The sequence below is a fragment of the Molossus molossus genome, unplaced genomic scaffold, assembly GCF_014108415.1.
Source record: "Molossus molossus isolate mMolMol1 unplaced genomic scaffold, mMolMol1.p scaffold_m16_p_4, whole genome shotgun sequence".
Taxonomy (NCBI): domain Eukaryota; kingdom Metazoa; phylum Chordata; class Mammalia; order Chiroptera; family Molossidae; genus Molossus; species Molossus molossus.
In genome coordinates, this window is record NW_023425377.1 from 66,859,734 (window position 1) to 66,881,121 (window position 21,388).

Here is a 21,388-nt window from a genome sequence, read left to right on the forward strand (position 1 = left end):
CACACCAGCTGGGCTATTCTTTTATTCTTTTTTTTTTTTTAATCCTCATCTGAGGACATTTTTGCATTTATCTTGAGATAGAGCAGGAGGGAGAGAGGGAGGAAGAGAGAGAGAGGAATATTGATGCAAGAGAGACACATCGAGTGGTCGCCACCCACATGACCCCAACTGGGGCCGGGGACAAACTGCAATCGAGGTACATGTCCTTAGCAGGAACAGAACCCCAGCCTCTCTGGATCGCCGGCTGATGCTCTAACTGCTGAGCCAAACCAGCCAGGGCTATTCTTTCATTCTTTATCAGATATGTATTGGGCACCTACTATATGCCAGGCCTGTGCCTGCTATGTGCCTCTGGAATAGCCTTGTGCCAGGGGGTGAGGTGTCAGCCTCAAGGAGATGCCCCCTGCAGGCACCTCCCTTTCATCTGCTGGGCAGCTCCCTGCAGGAGAACAGGACCTTGAATGGGGGACTGTGTGGTACCAAAGCTTTGTCCAGTCCCAGCTCTGGTTCTGGAGCTCTGGAGAGGGGTGGTAAGGAGGCAGCAAAAAGAGGGGACATCTCTGAAGACTGATGTGGCCTGTTGCTGCTTGTGCATGTTATTGCTTTAAGTAGCTATAATTTCTGTCTCTGGGTGCACCTATTCTCTGATCCCAGGACCCCCTGGCTGGTCACCCCCTTATATAACAGCAACAAAAGCACACAAGGTGGGTCTCTGTATCTCCTGATTGTGAGGGTGCTCCAGACTCCTCCTAGGAAGGCCTCCTGGACTTCAGTTTCCCCTCAATGACCAGATCCTAGTATTTGGGTAAATTTTGGTTGAGGGGCAGTGTCTGTGACCACCCTGAAATATCTTAGAAATTTGGGGATGGAACGTTTCTCTGGGGTTAAATAAACCTTATTACCCCAAATTAGTATTATGTCCATTTCATGAATGAGGAAACTGAGGCACAGAGCTGTCCTGTTGCCTGCTCAAGGCCACGCAACTGGGCTCTGGACATTAGCCAGCAGCGCCCCCTGGCGGCGGGAGGCACAGCAAATTTGGGGGTCCTGCTCGCCTGGCTTGCCGCCCCTCCTGCGTCTCCCTTGTTGAAGCTCAGCCTGTGCAGGTGCAGCCTCTTTGGGAGAAGACAAAGTGGCTCTGTGTTCAAGTCTCAGATTCAATTCCCCTCTCCAGAAGGCTCAGTATTCCACCCCAAAACTTGCCTCCCTTCCAGCGTGCCTGAAAATTTATGCATGACACAAGTCCTTGCAGTAGCCTCTGGCTTCCAGAAAACTCCCTTCATTACTAGATGATTCCATTGATAATTCATCAACATCACAATTAATGATCAAATTCCACAGAGGGAAAATTAAACGTCATCTAGGTCATGAACTTGGTGTATTTCCTTCCAGATCTTTAAAAGGCAGAAATTTAGGGGATGATTATTTACACTTTTTTCTCCCTCCCCTTTAACTTGTAAGTAATATGTGTTCACCTTAGATAATATGGAAATAATGGAAACATAAAGAAGAAAATAAAATTAAGTTATAATCTCACCTATAAACTATCTGCCTTCGGCATTTCACCTTATTTCCCTTTGGATTTTTCTCCACCCATTCATACGAACATTCATACGTTCCCCTTTAATTTAGGCTACAGGAATCCCTCCTACTCCCCTTACTATTGCACTCTACCTACACTGGCTTTCCACACCCCAAGCACAGGCCCCCAACCCAGGGCCTTTACACATGTTCTGCCCACCACCTGGAATGCTTCTTTTACCCTTCATTTTCAGACTCTGGGTCTCAGCTTAGCAGCCCCTCCGCTGGAAGGTCCTCCCTGATACTCATTCCAGGCTGGCACTAGTGGAAGCTCTGGCAATTCTTCACTTCATGTCTGACATGCTCTCCAGAGCATGATCCTGGGATGCCTGGGCCAGATACACCACAGCACCATCCTCAGTGTTCCCCCAAAATGGACTTCTGACAACTTCAACAAGTCCCTTAACCTCCTGAAGTCTTTGTAATTTCATGGATAAAGTGGGCTCTTTGTGAGGGTCACATAATTGCAACAACAGCCCGACCGGTGTGGCTCAGTGGTTGAGCATCAACCCATGCACCAAGAGGTCACCAATTCAATTCCCGGTCAGGGCACATGCCCAGATTGTGGGCCAAATCCCCAGGGGGGGACATGCAGGAGGCGACCAATCGATGTTCTCTCTCAGTGATATTTCTACCTCTCTCTCCTTCTCCCTTCCTCTCTCTCTGAAATCAATAAAGAAAAAACATTGCAACAACAGGTAATATTTAAGGAAAGTGTGTCCTGAGCTAGGCACTGAGATACATGCTGAAAGTGCAAATCAACTTTGCCTCTTTCTTCTTCCATTTCACAGATGTAGAAACTGAGGTCCACAGAGGGGATGACTGATGTCACTCACATGTTCCAATCCCCCCTCCCCATTTTATGCTGTTTGGGGTCCGTGCCTTTGTGACCCACCCTAAACCTAAAGAGGAGTGTGGGAGGTCTTTAGGGCCCCCCTTGAAACTTTCAGCCCTTGTGACTCTCAGGCCCTCAGTTTGCCCTCTGTTAAGGGATAAAACCTTGTTTACTCCATCTCTCTCACAGAACTGGAGAGGGGTTGTCACTTAAGCTTGTTTAGTAAGTTCCAGCCTCAGGGCCTTTGCACTCACTTGCTGTTCCCCCACTCTCCCTGTGGCCAACTCCTTCAGGTTCCTGCTCAAATGTCACTTTTTAGAGAGGTCTTTCCTAACCTTCCTGGTCAAAGTCACCCATCATTCATTCATTCACGTCATACCATCACAGGACACTTACTGCGTCACAGGTCTAGGTGTTTTCAGAACTCAAAGATGGCTAATGAATAAACACATCAACATAATCATTTTTGATGTATCAGGAAGGAAAAATATAATGACATGATAGGAGATGACAGAGTGAAATTGGAACCTCTGGAAAGAGGAGGTGGTGTTGATCAGAAACCTGAAGAGGATGAGCCCTGGCCAGTTTGGCTCAGTGGTTAGAGTGTTGGCCCGTGGACCAAAGGGCCTCAAGTTTGATTTTGGTCAAGGGCACATACCTGGGTTGCAGGTTCGATCCCCAGCCCCAATATCTTCAGGTGAGAATTAACCAAAGAAAGAAAGGAAGACAGAAAGTAAGAAAAAGAAAGCTGAAGAGGATGAGAGAGAGCTGGGGAAAAGGTGCTCCAGGTAAAGGGAACAGCAAATGCAAAGGCCCTGAGACAGGATCACACCTGGGACCAGTGAAGGAGTATCTGGCTAGAGGAGAAAGATGAGATGGGGATAACTGATGAGGATCCTGGGAGACCAGGACTTCTGGGAGGAGTTTGGACTTTACTCAGTGGAGTGAGACCTGGGAAGGCTTGGGGTGCTTCTCCCACCTGGCTCTGTCTCTCCTGCCAGGCAGGAGACCCTCCAAAACACACAGCCACCCACTCCCCAACCCTGCCATTTAACTATTCCTAATTCCAAAGCCAAATGCTGATTCTTAGCAATAAAGGCCTTGCGCTATTTTCATGTTAAAATATAAATTTGGGTGGAAGCTGGTGCACATTGTTGTGGGTTTTTTCCCTGAGAAAAAACCAGGTATTTCCAAGTGCCACCCACATATGAAGCCCCAAGCAGGAAGGTCAGGGAGCCCAGCGGCCTCACACCTCCTCACTTCCACCATGTACCTGGACCAGATGTACCTAGAGCTGGGACTCAATTGCCATCTCTGCGTGGGGGGAAACTGGGGTGGATATTTATTTATTTATTTATTTATTTAGGGTTTTTTGAATTTCCCCAATTCTCCGCAGTGGGTTTGTGATAGCCAAAATGGGGGAAATGGACAAAAATGTCACCCTTAGGTAGAACAGATTTCTCAAATGCAAGCGGAGCGGGAGGGACATTCTGCGTTTCCAGGGCTCTGGGGGCATGAGTGGATTGAGGGGGCGGCCTCCAGGCGCAAAGTTATTCCGGTCTCTCCTCTCCTCTGCCGCCGGAGAGCTTTTTATAAACAGGACAAGACTCCTCCCGGCCCCACCCATGCCCGCCTCCTGGGGAGCAATCGGGGGGATCAGGATTTTCCTGGGGCCACAAGCCCACTTCTGGGTCTGAGGACCAGGGGCAGTTGGGGGCAGGGACCTAGAATGGAGGGCACGTGTCTTGTTCTCCCGCCCGCCAGCATTTCTGACTTTCCCCGCCTCAAGATGGGGGGGGGGGGGGGACGATGATTCAGCCCCCAGAATCTCCACTTTGAGTCTTGTTTCCCCAGGATAGAGGGTGGGGTCTTTCCGGCCTTGTCTCTAACTCAGGAACCAAGGGAGAAGTGAATCCTCTTCCAGCCCCGCGTCTTTATTGTTGGGTCTCTAAGCCTCGCTCGTACCCTCCTTGTTCCCCGGTCTTGTATAGTAGGCTTTGCAGATTTAGGGGGCAGGCAGTTTCTCTGCCCTACTTCCGCCTTAAAATTTTTCTCTGGAAAATGGGGCTCAGGCAGGGGAGGGGTTGTTGGAGCGTCCATCAGCCCCTTTCCTTTATTTCTGGGAATTGGTGGGGAGAGGTGACTCTCTTGGTCCCTATTTCTTATTTCACCTCAGAAATAGGGTGGTGCATCTATCAGCCCAGCCCACGTTGGGGGCCTTACATCTCAGAAAATGGATGGGGTCTCTCTCGACTTCTATCTCCGCTTTTTCTCTTGTACTTATTTATTTCGAACCCCATAAATAGGAAGTATGGGGCAGCTCTCGACCTCTGTTCCTATTTTCTGAAATTGGGAATAGGGAGCGTCTGACGAGGGGTCACAGTATCCTGGCCTGAGTGGGGGCCACAATGTGTCCCACCTGAGGTGAGCGGTGGCGGGGAAGGGGAACGCCCCCTGGAGACCCGGGCTCAGCCAAGGCCTCGGCCTCTCTTGCCCAACGACTCGGGAGCCACCACTGGGCAGAAACAGGAAGATGATAATCACTTATTGGCTACTCGGCTCGTCGCTCGAGTGCTTAAGCCAGTCAGAGGTTGCTGCGCAGCCCCGCCTCCACGACACTTATGAGAGGCGGAGCCGGAAGGCAATTTCTCTTCTGTCACCATCTCGCCGGCTACTGGATTTGCCCCGCCCCATTTGTGCGTCAATCGGCACGAGAGCCCCGCCCCTCCTAGCTCTGCGGGCTTCAGTGGGCCACATCTTCTCGCGCGGCTCCGCCTCAGGATGGCGTCACGGCCGTATCTGCATGTGAGGCCCCGCCCCGCTCCTTGCAGGACGTCACCGCAGACTGCAGGGGCTCCAGCCGCTGCCGCGCAGCCCTACATCAGCACACAGAGGGCTCGTCACCGCCGCTGCCAAAAAATTTGCCGTCGCTAAGGTCGCCACCGCATCGGTGCAGGGCAAGGTGAGCTCATGGGCGGCCCGGTGAGCTCCTGCTCAAAGCACCTAAATAACCTTCATTTGGCTGATGGGCTGGCGGGGATGGGGACGAGGTTGGCGAGGGTTAAATGAGAGGATTCTCGCGGGCCCGTAGAGCCCTGACTCCCCTCACCTGCCAGACTCTCATCTCCCTCATCCCTGCCTCTGCGGCGGAGGGGGAAGGGAGGCGAATGTTTTGCGGGAAGCTGTGCGTGCGCGTGCGCGTAGTGTGCACACGCGTGTGCGCGCCCGCTCGTGTCGGCGGGTCTGTGTGTACCCTTACGAGTGTATTTGGATAGGTTCTTGTGACCCTGTGTGGGTCCTGACCCAAGTGTGTGCTTGCTGCATGCTTGTGAAGAGAAACGCATGGATTGTGTGTGCGCGTCCACGGCTCTGTGCATAAGTACACGGGAATGAGTGTCCGTGTGGGTTATGTACACACCCTTGCATGGATGGAGGGCACCATGTGCACGTGTGGGTTTGCACCTTTGTATATGTATGTCAGTGTGCAGGCAGGTGTCTGCATCTCTGTTCTGTGTACCGAGTGTGCTCGACCCTCATGTGCACGCGCGTTCACCGGTGTGTGCCCTTCTGTGTGCACGTGAGCGTGTGCACGCTCCACCCAATCACGTGATGCAGCTGCCTCAGCTTGAGCTCCCCCAGCCTAGGAGTCGTGGGGAGCACGACCCCTTGCAGACAAGGGTCCAGGCGGACTGTCCACATGTGCCCGCGTGCCCGAGCTGGGTTCTGAGGAACATAAATGTTTGATGGGAGGCGGGGCTGACCGCAGTTACCCCCCAACCTGCGCAGCCATAGGGTTTAGGGTTACAGCCTGACCTGGGGCACAGGCCTGCTGGAAGGGGCTGCAGGTGTGTCTCCATCCCGGTTTCTCTTAGCTTCTGCTTGAAATAATCCCCCTTCCCTGCCTTTCAAGGTCACAGTGTGCCCTCTGCCCTGGGCTCCACAGTTTGTACTGGGGCTTCTGGTGGCACTTTAGTTCCTCTCTGTGGCTCTGTAGTTTTCTCTATCCTGTGCCTGTGCCTGGGGGTGGCAGGGGACCCCCCATACTAGCCCGCACCCCACATTCCCAGATGGCGTCGGCCACAGACTCGCGATATGGACAAAAGGAGTCCTCGGACCAGAATTTCGACTACATGTTCAAGATCCTCATCATTGGTAACAGCAGTGTGGGCAAGACATCCTTCCTCTTCCGCTATGCAGACGACTCCTTCACACCAGCCTTTGTCAGCACTGTGGGCATAGACTTCAAGGTCAAGACTATCTACCGCAATGACAAGAGGATCAAGCTGCAGATCTGGGTGGGTCCAGCTGGGGGGCTCCTGGCTCCATCACTCCCCCTTCCCAAAAAGCAGCCCCAGCCTTGCCTATCTCTTTCATTCATTCACACAACTGGGCATTTATCATATGCCTACTGTGTACTAAAGGCACAGAAGAGAGAGCCCCTCCTCCTCTATTGGAGCTTAATTGGTGCTCTCCAGGGCTGGGGGATGAGCCAGTGCTGGGTTCTTCCCTACACTTAATATCTGTAAGAACATCAGTGGGCTTAGTGCCTCAGTTTCCCATCTGCAAATTCTTCCAAGTAAGTCTGAGGTTTCACCAGATGTTGGCCTCCAACCTCATTGCCTGGGAAAGACACCTCCCCAGGGTCACTTGGCTGCCTCCCACGACTCCATGGAGGCCAGGAGGAGCCTCTGTGGACTCTCACCTCACACAGGGTAAACACCAAACCCCTGCCCTGGCCTAGGAGACCCTGTCTGGTCTTTCCCTATGATACCTCCACCCTATTCTGTCTCTCCATCGCTGCCTCTGCCTCCTCATTGTCCCTCAAACATACCCACAGTTCCATGTCAGCATCTTTGGCCTGGCTGTGCCCTCTCACTTCCTTCAGGTTTCTGAACCCTGCCTCAGCCCACACTGCCCATCCATCAGGCTTTATTTTCCTCCATCCTTATAGCACTCTGACATAGGATACGTTTTCTTCCTTTTCATGTGTTTATTGTCTTTTTCCTACATTGAGTTGGCATTTCCACAAGGGCAGTGACTTTTGTTTACTTTGTTTACAGCTGTGTCCCCAGTGCCCATTGTGGTGTATGGCACAGGGCAGTGCCCTGTACACGTGTACTGATGAATGAGGGAGCAATTCTGCACGTACTGGACTCTGTAAGATGATTGAGCACCACATTTTTGGTGTAGGTGGCCAGCTGGCTCTCCCTGGCCCCCCTGTGCCTCTGGGCAAGCTCCTAATCCTCTCTGGGTCTTGAGGGAGTTGGACTGGACTGTCTCAGAGCTCATTTCCACTGAAGAACTTACATGTGGGTAGTCTCTGATCCCGTCTCTTCTTCCCCAGGACACAGCAGGGCAAGAGCGGTACCGAACCATTACCACAGCCTATTATAGGGGTGCCATGGGCTTCATCCTCATGTATGACATCACCAATGAGGAGTCCTTCAATGCTGTGCAGGATTGGTAAGCACCCCCTCACCCCCTCTCAGACTGTCTTCTGAGATGGGTTCGGTGCAAAGCCAGGGGTGTAGGCTGATGAGGGAGCCCCAGCCCCCTGGCAGATATATAAATAACAATATTGGAGTCCCAGACCTGCTGTCAATCTATAATCATTAAAACATAGCATCACTGGCTCAAAATAATGGGAAAAAAGAGATTTCAGGGAGAAAAATGAAACTGAACATACAGAAGAAAAATCTGAGGTGGGGGAACAGAAAATATAAGGACAGTTTACACAGGTTAAAAGACATAAATATTTACATTTCTGCCCAGAAGTAATGATAAATTTTAAGAAAATTTCTACTTTTGTTGAGGGAGAAATCTCTCTGGAGGCAGGGATCTGGGAAGGGTGGAAGAGGCTGCTTGAAAAAGAGATTTTGAAGATCAGGGAACTGCTGAAGCAGACACCCAGACACAGCAGAGTGTTTCTGGCAGGACAAAGGCTGGAGGAGAAACTGAACCTGCCAGGTTCAAGGAATAATGGGAAGCTGGGGGCTGGAGGTGGGTGAGCAGTAAAGTTCAGATCCTCCAAGCCCTCACCTGCCTATTACCCTCTCCTCCAGGTCAACCCAGATCAAGACCTACTCATGGGATAACGCCCAGGTGCTGCTGGTGGGGAACAAGTGTGACATGGAGGATGAGCGGGTGGTGTCCTCAGAGCGTGGTCGTCAGCTGGCGGACCACCTTGGTGAGTGCCCAAAGGAGCTGGACACCTACAGGCTAAAAGAGGGACATAGAGGCCCTGAGAGGGGAGGGGACACACCCAAAGTCTCACATCAAAGCCAGAATGAGGTCTGGATTCAAGTCCAGACAATGCTTTCTGCAAACTGGCTTTGACCCAGGAGCCATGTGAGGTTGATCTTTTTAAAAAAAATTTTTCTTTATTTATTTTTAGAGAGAGAGGGGAACGAGAGGGAGAGAGAGAAACATCGATGAGAGAGAACATCGATTGGCCACCTCCTACATGCCCCCTGACTGGGGATTTGGCCCACAACCTGGGCATGTGTCCTGACTGGGAATCTAACCGGCTACCTCTTGGTGCATGGGTCGACACTCAACCAAACCGGCTGGGTGTGATGTTGATCCCAATCTATAGTTCACTATGCAGGCAGTTACTGATTCCTTCTGCCACTCTCACTGCCCAGCCTCATGCTGGGTGTTGCCGGGCCCCCAAGAGGCCTCCAGCTTTGTGGGATAGAAGGCTGGTGAAGTCCAGTGGGGACTGTCTCCAAGAAGACTTTGTGGAGTGGGAACATTGTACTTGGTACTTGAAGAAAGGGTGGTCCTTCAGGCATGCAACTCAGGCTAAGGCCAGAGGTCGGAAAGATCCGTGCATTTTGGCAAATCCTTTACACAGCAGCAACATAGGGGTAATTGGGATGAAATGTGGCCAGTCGCACAGGACCTGACTACATGCTGAAGAGCTGGGACTCTTCCAAGGGCAATAGGGAACGAGAGTGTGAGCAGGAGCCAGCATGGCTGGATTTGAATGTCAGATGCTACCAGGAACAGTGTATGGGACTAGGTTGGGTGGCAGGAGCAGGGGAGTGGGTCTTACCAGGGCCTTGGGGACAATGAGAAGGGGACAGTATTTTGTGATTTTTAAAAAATGATTGGTTTTGGGGATAGAGAAACGCTGCTCTATTGTTCCATTGATTTATGCATTCATTGGTTGTTTCTGGTATGTGCGCTGACTGGGGATCAAACCCACAATCTTGGCATACCGGGACAACACTCTAACCAACTGAGCTAACAGGCCAAGGCTAAGAAGGGGACTATTTTAGGGTGAAGAAAGGAGTGCAGGAAATACAGGGCTGACCCAGTTCAGTGTTACTGTCCCATGGGACTTGCCAATGCCATTATGGTGCGGTTGGCACTAGAAACCTCCACCTATTTCTGACCTCAGAGAAATGTCTTTGGGGGTGGAGGGCCCAGGGTTTACCCCTTCCTTCCCTGACCACAGGGTTTGAGTTCTTTGAGGCAAGTGCCAAGGACAACATTAATGTCAAGCAAACCTTTGAGCGCCTGGTAGATGTCATCTGTGAGAAGATGTCCGAGTCACTGGACACAGCTGACCCTGCTGTCACAGGTGCCAAGCAGGGCCCACAGCTCACGGACCAGCAGGCGCCCCCGCACCAGGATTGCGCTTGCTGAGAGCTGGCCCACCCATCCCTTCCCTGCCCTTCCACCCCACCACCAGGCCCCTCCTGGCCATGGGCATAAGACCCCTGCCCCGACCTAGCCCTAGCCTGTCACCCTTATTTATTATTGTAGCTATTTATTTATTTATTTATTGGAGATATCCCCTGGGGACTTGGCGCCACCCCCTCTTCACCCCGCCCTGTACATACAGGCCTGTCTCTGCTCTGCCGTGGCGTGTTGTTGCCCCGCGAACTCACCACTCACCCTCTTCTCCAGACCCCACCTTTTTAAAACTTCATCCATCAAATAGTTCTTGGTTTTGAAGAGGGGGCCAGATGATACCTGAGGGCAGGGTGACCAGGTGATGGAAGGTAGCTAGGCCTGCCAGTCTCTTGGCTGTGACACAGTGGGCCGAGGCCACAATGGAATCTCAGCATGGACCATTGGTGGGTCAGAGCCCATCAATGGCCCACCAGGCTCCTGGCCCCCAAGTTTTACCTTTTTTTAAAATGGGGCTGCTGTGGTTACTCACCACCCTGGGAATACCTCCCATAGACCTATATGATGTCATGAGTGTCAAATGTGCCCCCTGTCCCCCAGGAGATGTCATAACAACACTACACACACCTAATAAAATGAATGGACGATGCTGTGTCTATGAGTGCTGCCTGCTAGTGTTGGCTATGGTCATCAATAACATTTTTCAATAACAGAATTTAATGAAGTTTCCACAGCCCACGACCAGAATATGACACTGGTACTGCCTGGCTCTGTCTAAGGCTCCAGATCATGGGGGCCAGCTCCAGGCTAGGTCCTGCTCAGAGTGGACAGGCAATGTCCCCACCTTTGTTCCAGGGCTCAGAGCCAGCCCACAGTAGTGTTGAGGGTTTGGGGCTTGGTACTGACTAGGTAGCTGGGGCCCAGTGCTGGGGATGGGACATCCTAGTCAGAGGCTCCCAGTGAGAAGACCTGGGGAGTGACTGTCCATCTTCATGGTTGTATTCCAGATGGGGAAGCTAAGGCCTGGTAGTAGGTTTGGAAGGGGCAGCCCAGCCAGATGCCCAGGAATGGGGATGGGACTGGAACAGGACCCTACCCTGTTTTGGGCCCATTTCCCTTCCCACCCAGGTGGATGGTCAGCTGGAAGTCAGTTTTGCCTTCTCTGGCATCCAGTTGAGGGGGTGGGGCAACTCATTCTACACAGAGTGTGTCAGGGGGCCTGGGATTTGTCCACACAAGATGGTCTAGTCATATACTATATTCATCCCTTCCTTCAGGCTCCTCACTAAGCCCTCCACTTGTCTGGGGGCTGGGGTCAGCCTCGCTGAAAAGATGTGGCAGGGACCTGGCCAAGGTCCTGTTAGACAGCTGAGAGGGGCTCCGTCTTCACCCTGCTGTTGATCAGCTCCCTACCCACCGACCTTGGGGTGCAGACTGTCAAAGGCACAGGAGGCCCTCACCCTGGAGAGGAGCTGTACTGCCTTTTGCGTCTCACATGTGTGGCCCCTGAGGAGTTTCCTGGGTGCCTGGTCTGTCCACTGTGCTCACCCGGTACTTCAGGTAGGAGAGGTATGTGTCCCAGCCCAGTGTCAGGCCATTGATGTAAGTGACTCGGAACTGGGGGGGCACAAAGAGGAAGTTCACCAGCTGCGCAGCAGGCCACACACACCAATCAGCCTGTTGGGAGGGACAGTGTGGTAAAGGGTTGGGGCCAGGAATCTGTGAGAAGAAGGAGGATGAATGGGGTGGGTGGGCCTGGGATGACATGCTTACCTTGTAAAATTCCCAGAACTTGTCCCGAAGCTCCTGGCAGCTCTCTTCCAGGGACTGGCCCTCTAGGCTGCCAAGACCTGGGGAGGAGATGGGAGTGTCAGAGGCTGGAGAGTCCCAAAGATGGAGCCAGCGGGGCAGGATTCCCCGGGGGACAGAGTATCCCAGGCAGAGGGACCTGATATTTAAAGGTTGTGCAGTAGGATGGTAGGTGTGGGGAAACAACACAGATCAACTAGGTCACAGTGAGGGAGCCAGGTCCATCTGAAGGATGGAGACACACCCTTTCTGTTGCTGAGGCTGTTTTATTACCTGTCCTTCACAAATAAGGAAACTAAGCCTGGGAGGGAGGGAATAGGTGAGGACTTTCCTCCAAGAGGCAAGGGCTGGGGTGACTGCACCCCATCAAACTGCAGTCTCAGCACCTCTTCCTCTGGGCTGTTCCTCTGCCTGCTGATCCTTCAAGTCTCAGCTGAGTTCCTCCCCTTGGGGAACTCCTTCCACACCCCTACACCTCAAGGGGCAGCCCCATCAGACACTGTCCTCATCTCTCCTACATTTAGTACCATTGTCTGTGATTCTACCATTCACACCTGCCCCTACTAGATCTGTTCTATCCCCACTGTGACCCAGCTTCCAGTCCAGGACCACCCACACAGGAGGTGTGTCAGAAATGTACCTCGGCATCCTTCTTAACACAAGGCTGACTCTGCCCCTCTTGACCTATGAGGGTTTTCAAAGTTCAAGCTCATGGGGCTCCTTACCCAAGAAGTACCAGACACCCAGCATGGGAGAGGCCACCAACTGGTCGACGAGAACCTTCCTGAGGATGTTTGGAAGCCCACGGAGGCCGGACGCAGGGAGCAGGCGGTCTAGCCAGAGGTACCAGTAGTGTAGGAAGGGGCCCATGCTGCAGCCCACAGCAAACATGCTCACTGTGGGCAGACCAACAGTCAGGGGGGCCATATCAATCCCTTAAACCCCCCAATCCACTCTCTCCCAGGGTAAACCGAATGCCCTCTCAGAGCCCACCCAGGTATTCTTCCATTATCAGCCCCACTGCCATACACCATTCCAGGGGCTGCTTTTACATCTCAACTCATCCATTCAGCACCCTGCGAGGGGATTCTACCATCGCCCCTATTTCCAGAGAAGACAACCGAAGCACAGCAGGTAGGGAACTCTGGGGCCAGGGTGCAATCCCAGGCTGACGGGGTCCAGACACCATGTGCCCTTGACTACCCTGGGTGCAGCTTCCCAGGCTGAGTGCTCAATCCCTCAATGTAAGAGGGAGAAAAGCGGACGAGGGGGTGGGAAGGCACAGAAATCCCAGGTGTGAGAGAGGACGGAAACCCAGGTTAGGAGGGGGCGGAGACCCCGCAAATGGGAGGAAACTGAGACTGGGGAAGGGGTGGGGCAGAGACCTGGGTGGGAGGAAACCGAGAACCCCGAGTGGGGGGGGGGGGAGACCCGGGTAGGGCCTGTCAGGTTCTAGGAGAACAAGGGTTCTGTCGGGGGCTTGGACCACGGATTGGGGGTACAGGAGTTTTCAAATCTGAGGTCGGAGTCAAAGGTTCCCCGGAATCAAGGGCCAGCCCGGCCTCCTCACCTGAGCGCCGTGGGTCGAACTTCTGGCTGGGCCGGGAGCGGATCTCCCAGGACTGGCGCGCGCCGTCCCCAGCCGCCATGAGAACGCCACAACCCAGCGTGTTGGTAACGAGCAGCGCACGGCCTTGGAACATGGGCTGCCCGGCTGCCCACAGACCGCGCAGCCAGCGCCAACCACCCGACGCCATCGCGTGCGGGTATCCAGGAACCGGGCCACTCTGCCAGTGCAGACCAACCGTGCGTCCCGGCTGCGCCCAGGATGCCCAACAGTGGGCCAGGCGATGACCGCTTGGCACTCCACTTTGCCCGCCCCGAGAGATCTTATCCAATAAAAGACCAGCATCCCATCCCTTGGCCAATCGCTGAACAAAATCACGCATAGCCTTTTGGACCAATTACAAGTAAGCGTCGCACCACAACACGCATGTCAATTGCGGACGTCTCACTCGCGTTTCCTCGCCCCTTTCTGCACTGGCCTATGGGTAACCGTTGTCAGACTTTTACTTACAGCTCAGTACTGCACTGACCAATTTCAGACCACTGTTACGTCTGTTGTCCCACCTCCTGCGTTGAGATGGCCAATCTGACAGTTATCACGCTCTATGATCTAATAACCTTGCAGATTTCCAGATTCATGTGAAATTCCTTAGAGAAAATTCAGACCTTTGGCCGTGTCAGCTACTTGGGCTGAAGTCTAACCCGACAGAGACTCACGGTATTGGGGGCGGGGATACAGTTCCGCCGCAGCCCAATGGGAGCCAGGTCCAGAAATTGACCTTGGTCTTGACTTTCGCTGGGCATCTGACCTTAGTTACAGAGTAATAAAAGTGTTAGGCACTTTTTGGTGCACATTACGTGCATTAACTAATTTCGCAGCAACTCTGTTGCTGCACAAATAATTATATCCCCATGTTACTAGAAGGGAAAATGTGAGTTTCAATGGAAACCTATGTGTTACCTACAGGAATAGGGTGTTGCAAACTACAGCCCGTGGGCCAAATCCTGTTACTGTCTTTTTTGTGAGGTCCACGAGACTCACGAATGTTTCTTGCATTTTTACAATGGTCAGAAAAATCAAAATAATATTCTGGGGCATGTGAAAATTATATTATATTCAAATTTGTGTCCTTAAATCTTTTTTGGAACACAGACATGCCCATGTTTCTGTGTTGTTTACTCTCACTACAATGAGGAGCTGCAACAGACTATGGCCTGCAAAAACGAAACTATTTATTATATGGCATTAAAAAAAAAAAATTGTGCCCTGGCTGTTTTGGCTTAGTGGGTGAAGCATCGGCTTGCAGACGGAAGAGTCCCGGGTTGGATTCCAGCCAAGGGCATGTATCTTGGTTGCAGTTGTCCTGGCCCTGGTTGAGGTCGTGGGGGAGGCAACCAATCTATGTGTCCCTCTCACGTGGATGTTTCTCTTTCTCTTTCTCTGCCCCCCTCCCACTCTGTCTGAAGATAAATGTAAAAATATCCTTGGGTGAGGATTAAAAAAAAAAAAAAAAAACTTAAAAAAAAAAAATGGCCCTGTATTACAGGACACCCTTCCGGGTATTCTGATTCTGTGGAAACTTTTTATAAACTTTGTAGTTATAACTGATACCAGCAAAAAATAATTTTTACCTATGGATATGCAAATGAATTCAGCTAGGTGGAAAGACATTCTCCCCCAATTATTTTTGCCTTGCTTTGCATATTCATTTTAATATTCCTCATTTGTCTGTTCTTTGGACTGCAGACGACGCTCTAACCGCTGAGCCAAACCGGCCAGGGCCATTTGTCTGTTCTTTGGATCTCCTTTAACATGGTGTTAACAGCTGACCAGTTCTTCTCATTAATAACAAGTTAACAATAATTTTTTTTATCCTCACTCGAGGACATTTTTACATTTATCTTCAGATAGAGCAGGAGGAAGAGAGGGAGGAAGAGAGAGAAGCAGCGACGTGAGAGAGACACATCGACTGGTTGCCACCCACATGACCCCAACCGGGGCTGGGGACAAACTGCAACCGAGGTACGCACCCTTAGCAGCAACCGAACCCAGGACTCTTCGGTCCGCAAGCCGACGCTCTAACCGCTGAGCCAAACTGGCAAGGAGAACAATAATTTTTAACATTTGCTCATTTTTAAAAAATATATATTTATTTATTTAACGTTTTGTTTTTTTAATCCTCACCCAAGGACATTTTTCCATTTTTTGTTCAGATAGAGTGGGAGGGAGAGAGAGAGAGAGAAACATTGACATGAAAGGGCCACATTGAGTGGTTGCCACCCGCACGACCCAACCAGGGCAGGGAACAAACTGCAACCGAGGTACATGCCCTTAGCGGGAACTGAACCTGGGTCTCTGCATCGCAGGCTGAAGCTCTCACTGCTGAGCCAAACCGGCCAGGGCTTTTTTTTTTTTTTTTTAATTATTTTTAGAGAGGGTGGAAGGGAGGGAGAGAGGTGAGAGATTTGTTGCCTCCAGCTCACATGGCCTTGACCAGAATTAAATCCTCCACTATTCAGTTTGTGGGGTGATGCTCTAATCGCTGAGCCAAACCAGCTAGGGCAATCTGTGCTCATTTTAACATCTGTGTGAGATGTCGTGATTTTATCTTTTTTCGGAAAATTAGCCTTCAGCCCTTCCTATTGCTGTCAAGTACCTCAGCCTGGTATTCCAGATTTCATTTATTTATTTATTTTAATCCTCACTCGAGGATATTTTTCCATTTATTTTCAGATAGAGTGGGAGAGAGGGGTAGAGAGAGAGAGAGAGAAAAACACCTATGTGAGACAGACATACTGATTGGTTGCCTCCCACACAACCCAGACCAGGGCCAGGGACGAACTGCAACCAAGGTATCTGCCCTTGATGAGAATTGAACCCGAAGACTCATTGGTCTGTGGGCTGACGCTCTAACCGCTGAGCCAAACTGGTCAGGACAGGTATTCCAGACATTAGATTTTACTGCATCTTGGTGACCATCTTCCAACATGATCGAAAAGGTCAAATTATGCTTCACTAACAGAGTCAGCTAAACTTTAACAATCACATTCAAGAAACCAAGTTTCTCTTTTGGGAAATGATGTTGACAAAATCTTCACAGGAAAGCTGGTTTTTATCTGCCTTACAGGTGGATCCTGGCCCACCAAGATCCTTGTAACATTTGGGGACGTCAAGGTTAGAGCATCATCCCGATATGCCAAGGTTGCGGGTTCAATCCTCAGTCAGGGCACATGTAAGAATCAACCAATGAATGCATAAATAAATGGAACAACAAATAGATGTCTCTCTCTCTCTAAACAATGAAATAAAATAATTCTTTTTTTTTTCAATCCTCACCTGAGGATATTTTTCCATTTATCTTCAGATAGAGTGTGAGGAAGAGAGAGAGAAAAATATTGATGTGAAAGAGACACATCGGATGGTTGCCTCCTGCAAGACCCTGACCAGGGCCACGAACGAACTGCAACTGAGGTACATGCTCTTGGCCGGAATCGAACCCGTGACTCTGGTCTATGGGCTGATGCTCTAACCACTGAACCAAACTGACCAAGGCATAAGATAATTCTTTTTAAAAAAGAAGAATTAATTTGCCAGGAGACAGAGATACTGCAGGTGAAACCAGGTAGAATTTCTCACCTTTAGTTAGCCAATAACAGAAGCTTTTCTTTTCTTTTTTATATGTTTTTATTGATTTTTTTAGAGAGAGAGGGAAAGAAAGAGAAACATTGATCGGCTGCCTCCTGCACGCCCCCTACTGGGGATCAAGCCTGCAACCTGGACACGTGTCCTGACTGGGAATCCAACCTGGACCTCTTAGTCCATGGAACAAAGCTCAATCCACTGAACCATACCGGCCGGCTTCTTTATTTTTTTAATCCTCACCTGAGGATATTTTTCCCATTGATTTTTTTTTTTTAGAGTGGGAGGGAGGGAGAGAAGTAAAGAGACATCGATGAGAGGGAGACACATCGACTATTTGCCTCCCACTCAACCCTGACTGGGCCCGGGGATCAAACCCACAATTGAGATATGTGCCCTTGACCAGGAATCAAATCTGAGACTCTGGTCTGTGGCCCAATGCTCTAACCATTTAGCCAAGCCAACCAGGGCAATAGAGGCTTTTCAAAGTCCAACCTGAGATTCCTTATGGAAACTTCCAGCAAAGCAAACTAAATGTCTGCTGCACCCGTGTAAGTTATCAGGGTAAATATAATTAGACTTTCCAAGGAAGTTCTTTCTTTGAGATTCTTTTTTTAAAAAGGGTACAACACAAATATTAGTTGACTATTAAAAAAAGAAAAGGAAATCCTGCTATTTGTGACAATATGGAGGAACCTGGAGGACACTATGCTGAGTGAAATAAGTCAGATAGAGAAGAACAAATATTGTATGATCTTACTTATATGTGGAATCTAAAAAAGTACAACTCATAGAAACAAAAGAACAGCAGTTGGCACGGGCTGGGGTGGGTGGATGGGGGAAATGGAGGGATGGTGTCATAACATGTAGAAGCGTTTATTAAACTACTTTCAACGCAGCACCATTCTCAGTGGGGTAAACTTCTTGATCTTGGGACAAAATATTGAGTCTGAACTTCATGGAATGTGTAAGTTATCTGGATGATGAGAGCCATAGCTGCTGAGTCAAGGATCAGGAAAATGAAGGCAGGTTGGAGCTCATTCCTCCTCCATCAGCTCCCTCCAAGGGCAGTGGCTATCACTTGAGGCAGACATCCCTGTAGGAGCTGGCCATGAATGGGCAGACATCTGGTTTCTTACCCTGGAGGAGACGGTCATGATTTGGGAGCCTGAAAGAGACCCTAACCCCACCCACTAAATCCCTCTGTTGCCTCTCTGGCTTACCTGGTACAACTGGCACACGACGGATAGAAGCTGGCTCATGTCTTCCAAGGGTTTCTGCACAAAGAAAGACAGGAGGTCACAAGTGCCACCTGCCCTGACCAACTCATGCCAGGCCCAGAAGGGGCTGCAAATGGCCCTAAATCTGGTCCCTGTCTCTTGCCTTGCAGATCGGTGGGTACATCCATCACCCTGGTCCCTGCCTGGGGGCCAACATGAGAGCTACAAGTGTTCTTACCCCATTGACGACGACCCAAGGCACATACTGGTGGGGTGGCTCCAGAGCATCTGTAAGTTGGGCGTTCATGTGCAAGAGCTGTGTGCCACGGTCCCCCATTGCACACTCCATGATGGCGTCTGGGGACACCTTTGGTGCATAGATCTGCAGGCACTGAGGGCAGAGGAGGGCCAGTGAGCCTCAGTTTTCTCCTTGTTATCTCCCCAACAGTCTGTCCATTGGCACTCCAAGCCAAGTTTCTGTTGCCTCACTAGCAACAGGGGACAGTTGGGTCCACAGCAATGTAACAATGTGTGTAAACAGCAGGTGCTTCATACATGCCTGATTGGAAGCACCTAAGGTAGGTACTCAGGCTGCTCCTGAGTCCTTTATGACCAGGCCTATAGTCCCTGACCCCTACATTTTCCTTAAAGCTTTCATCTGTGCTGTTTCCTCTAACAGGAACACCCATCCTCCAGCTTCCTCAGCATCTCCTCAGGACTTCCTCCTTCTCTGTACTCTGCTAGCCCCACCATGGTTCTGCAGGGCTGGGGTGTCTCAGGGTGAGGCCTCCTGGGTGGCCTGAATGTTTGATTAATGAATAAATGATCAGGGCAGATGAGTCATTCCTTTGGGAGTTCTTTTTCATAATCCTCCAGGGAGGTGGGTGAACCTGTCTTGTCATCCCCATACCCCATAGGAGGATCATCATCTGTGTCCCCGTACATTCCTGTTCATGGAAGCCCAGCTCAGACTCCTCCTAGAGAAAGCACTTCCTGATCTACCCATGCCCCTAGATCTTCCTTCCCTTGATTCAGAGATTGAGGTTTAGAAAGGTAAGTGTTCTTTCCTGGGCCTACACAGAGAGTAGTAGTCAGGGTCAGGATTTGAACCCGAGTCTGAGTGAAGGGAAGGCCAGGGTCCCCCAACCCGGGACCAAGTAAAGGGTGTTACTCACTGGCTTCAGATTGTTCTCCATGTCATCCATTTCCTCTAAGCAGACAATGGTTAGGAAGGCTAAATTCCACTCTAGCTGGTCCAACAGGCAGGCCTAGGGGTTAGGGTGGGGGATGGGCAGGCAGAGGCATGAGGGGGGCCCAGAGCATGCCAAGACCACTTCGGTAATAATCATAAAAGTCTACTAATGAAGTAATGAATAAAGTTGTGATCAAATGGAGGCACATCAGCATGCGAGAGAGCTGGTTCCAATCCCCTCTGAGCCTGGATTTCACTTTCATTACCACTCGCAGACTCCTGGGCCTCTGTGCCCACCCACATGGGACTCTGGGGGCTGCTCACCTCCACCTTGTTAAACTTGCACTCCTCCTCCCCGTGCTGGCATTCAAACTCCCACTTGCCACTGACATTCTGCTCCTGCAAGGCAGTGGGGTTAATAGTGGCTGGCCCGTCAGGTGCCCTCCAACCCTGACCACAGTTTCCCCAGCAACCATGTACCTTGGCGTTTCCATAGGGCACCAGCGTGACATTGAGGATCTCCAGGACCATCAGCCACGTTGGGAACAGCTCTCGAACCAGGAACCCTCGGCAGCCAGGGCACAGAGACTCATAGTATAAGCTCACGTTGACAGGTGGTGCATGGGACTTTCCAAGGGGCACTTGTGGGCACAGGTTACCAGCCTGTGTGGGAGAAAGGGGTGTGAAGCAAGTGTAGCCCTGCTTGGTTCTCTTGCAGAAAGGTAAATGTAAATAGTAAATGTTCCATCTGGAATGCACTCCTGACTCTGGAATACATCCCTAAATCTGTTTGACTGCAAAACGGATGGGACAGACTTGTATACAGTAGTCACTTAATTCATGCACAGCTCTTGCTTTCTTCTGAGTGAGGTGAAACTTCTGGCCCAGGGGAACTTAGGCAGTAAGAACTCAAGGCAAGCACATTTCTGGTCCCTGACCTCAATCCTGCCTTCCTGGACATGCATACCACAGGAGACTAATGGATGCTCATTTGTTGCCACTTAATGCCCAGAGCCTTGGCCCTACACCTGCTCTGACTCTTCTTCCTCTGGAGGGGCCTACTGAACCCCTCCCAAGTCCACTGCGGAGGTGGCACCTAATAAGTGCTGACTTCCGGCTTCAGCTGAGGGGTATCAGGCACCCAGGTTTGTGAGCAATTTACTCAGCCTCCCGGGCATGTGTTTGCTCAGCACCAGAAATAAGCGGAGCTCTTCTCTGGCAGAAGGGCATCCCTACGGGTGCCGAAGGCAGACTTCTCTGGGCTTCCCCTGGCCTCCCAGAGGAGCTCCGGATTCCACCTTAGACGGACACAGTAGGTGCTCGATGCACCCTCTGGCGGGGACACGGAGCCTGGGATTAAATGGGATTTCCGGCACTGATGGGGTGTGTCCCTTCCAGACCCTGGGCTACTCGGTCAGGTCAACGGGAGGGAACGAACCGCCTGCCCGGCCTGGGCGCTGGTCCCCTCCAGCCCTCCTGCCGTGTCGCCGTCCTTACCTCGCAGGGGGCTGCCCGCTCCGGGAGTGTGTCCAGTGGAGACGCGCGCGCCGCCGCGGGGACCTGGAGCAGCAGCACCGGCAGGAACGGCAGGAGTGGCGACCAGGCCATCACAACGCGGGCACAGGCGCTGTGGCGGGAGCAGCGCCCAGGGGAAGGAGCAGCCTTTAACCCGGCGGTTGCCCTGCCCCTAGACCGGACCCGCCTCCCAGGACCCACGCCTTGTGGGGCGGGGTGTCGTCTCTGGGTGTCTGCATTTCTCTCTCAAGAGTCTCCCTTTCCAACCCGCCCCTGCCCCCACCCCTGCCAGGTGTTAGGACAGCAGTCACGTGGCCATCCGCTGCTCAGCGGCTCACCTCACCCCCACCCAGTCCCGGCAATCAGCCTACCCCAGCCAAGTGAAGCCG

At 51.4% G+C, this 21,388-nt stretch overlaps 3 protein-coding genes across 3 annotated transcripts; 1 reads left to right on the plus strand and 2 right to left on the minus strand.

Annotated features, from left to right (window-relative positions):
- Window positions 1-5,238: 5,238 nt before the first annotated feature.
- RAB3A (RAB3A, member RAS oncogene family) lies at window positions 5,239-10,715 on the plus strand. Its single transcript, XM_036242049.1, has 5 exons — window positions 5,239-5,378; window positions 6,484-6,711; window positions 7,761-7,879; window positions 8,479-8,603; window positions 9,879-10,715. Exons 2-5 carry the CDS (start codon window positions 6,484-6,486, stop codon window positions 10,067-10,069), a joined length of 663 nt encoding a protein of 220 aa, XP_036097942.1. The 5' UTR covers window positions 5,239-5,378; the 3' UTR covers window positions 10,070-10,715.
- A 704-nt stretch (window positions 10,716-11,419) lies between these two features.
- MPV17L2 (MPV17 mitochondrial inner membrane protein like 2) lies at window positions 11,420-13,682 on the minus strand. Its single transcript, XM_036242055.1, has 4 exons — window positions 13,437-13,682; window positions 12,592-12,762; window positions 11,831-11,907; window positions 11,420-11,734 (listed from the first exon to the last, which is right to left on the minus strand). The coding sequence occupies exons 1-4, from the start codon at window positions 13,621-13,623 to the stop codon at window positions 11,549-11,551; spliced, it is 621 nt and encodes a 206-aa protein (XP_036097948.1). The 5' UTR covers window positions 13,624-13,682; the 3' UTR covers window positions 11,420-11,548.
- Window positions 13,683-17,811: 4,129 nt separating this feature from the next.
- Window positions 17,812-21,120, minus strand: IFI30 (IFI30 lysosomal thiol reductase). Its single transcript, XM_036242048.1, has 7 exons — window positions 20,982-21,120; window positions 19,965-20,147; window positions 19,809-19,883; window positions 19,468-19,560; window positions 18,531-18,683; window positions 18,296-18,349; window positions 17,812-18,212 (listed from the first exon to the last, which is right to left on the minus strand). Exons 1-7 carry the CDS (start codon window positions 21,090-21,092, stop codon window positions 18,150-18,152), a joined length of 732 nt encoding a protein of 243 aa, XP_036097941.1. The 5' UTR covers window positions 21,093-21,120; the 3' UTR covers window positions 17,812-18,149.
- Window positions 21,121-21,388: the final 268 nt, after the last annotated feature.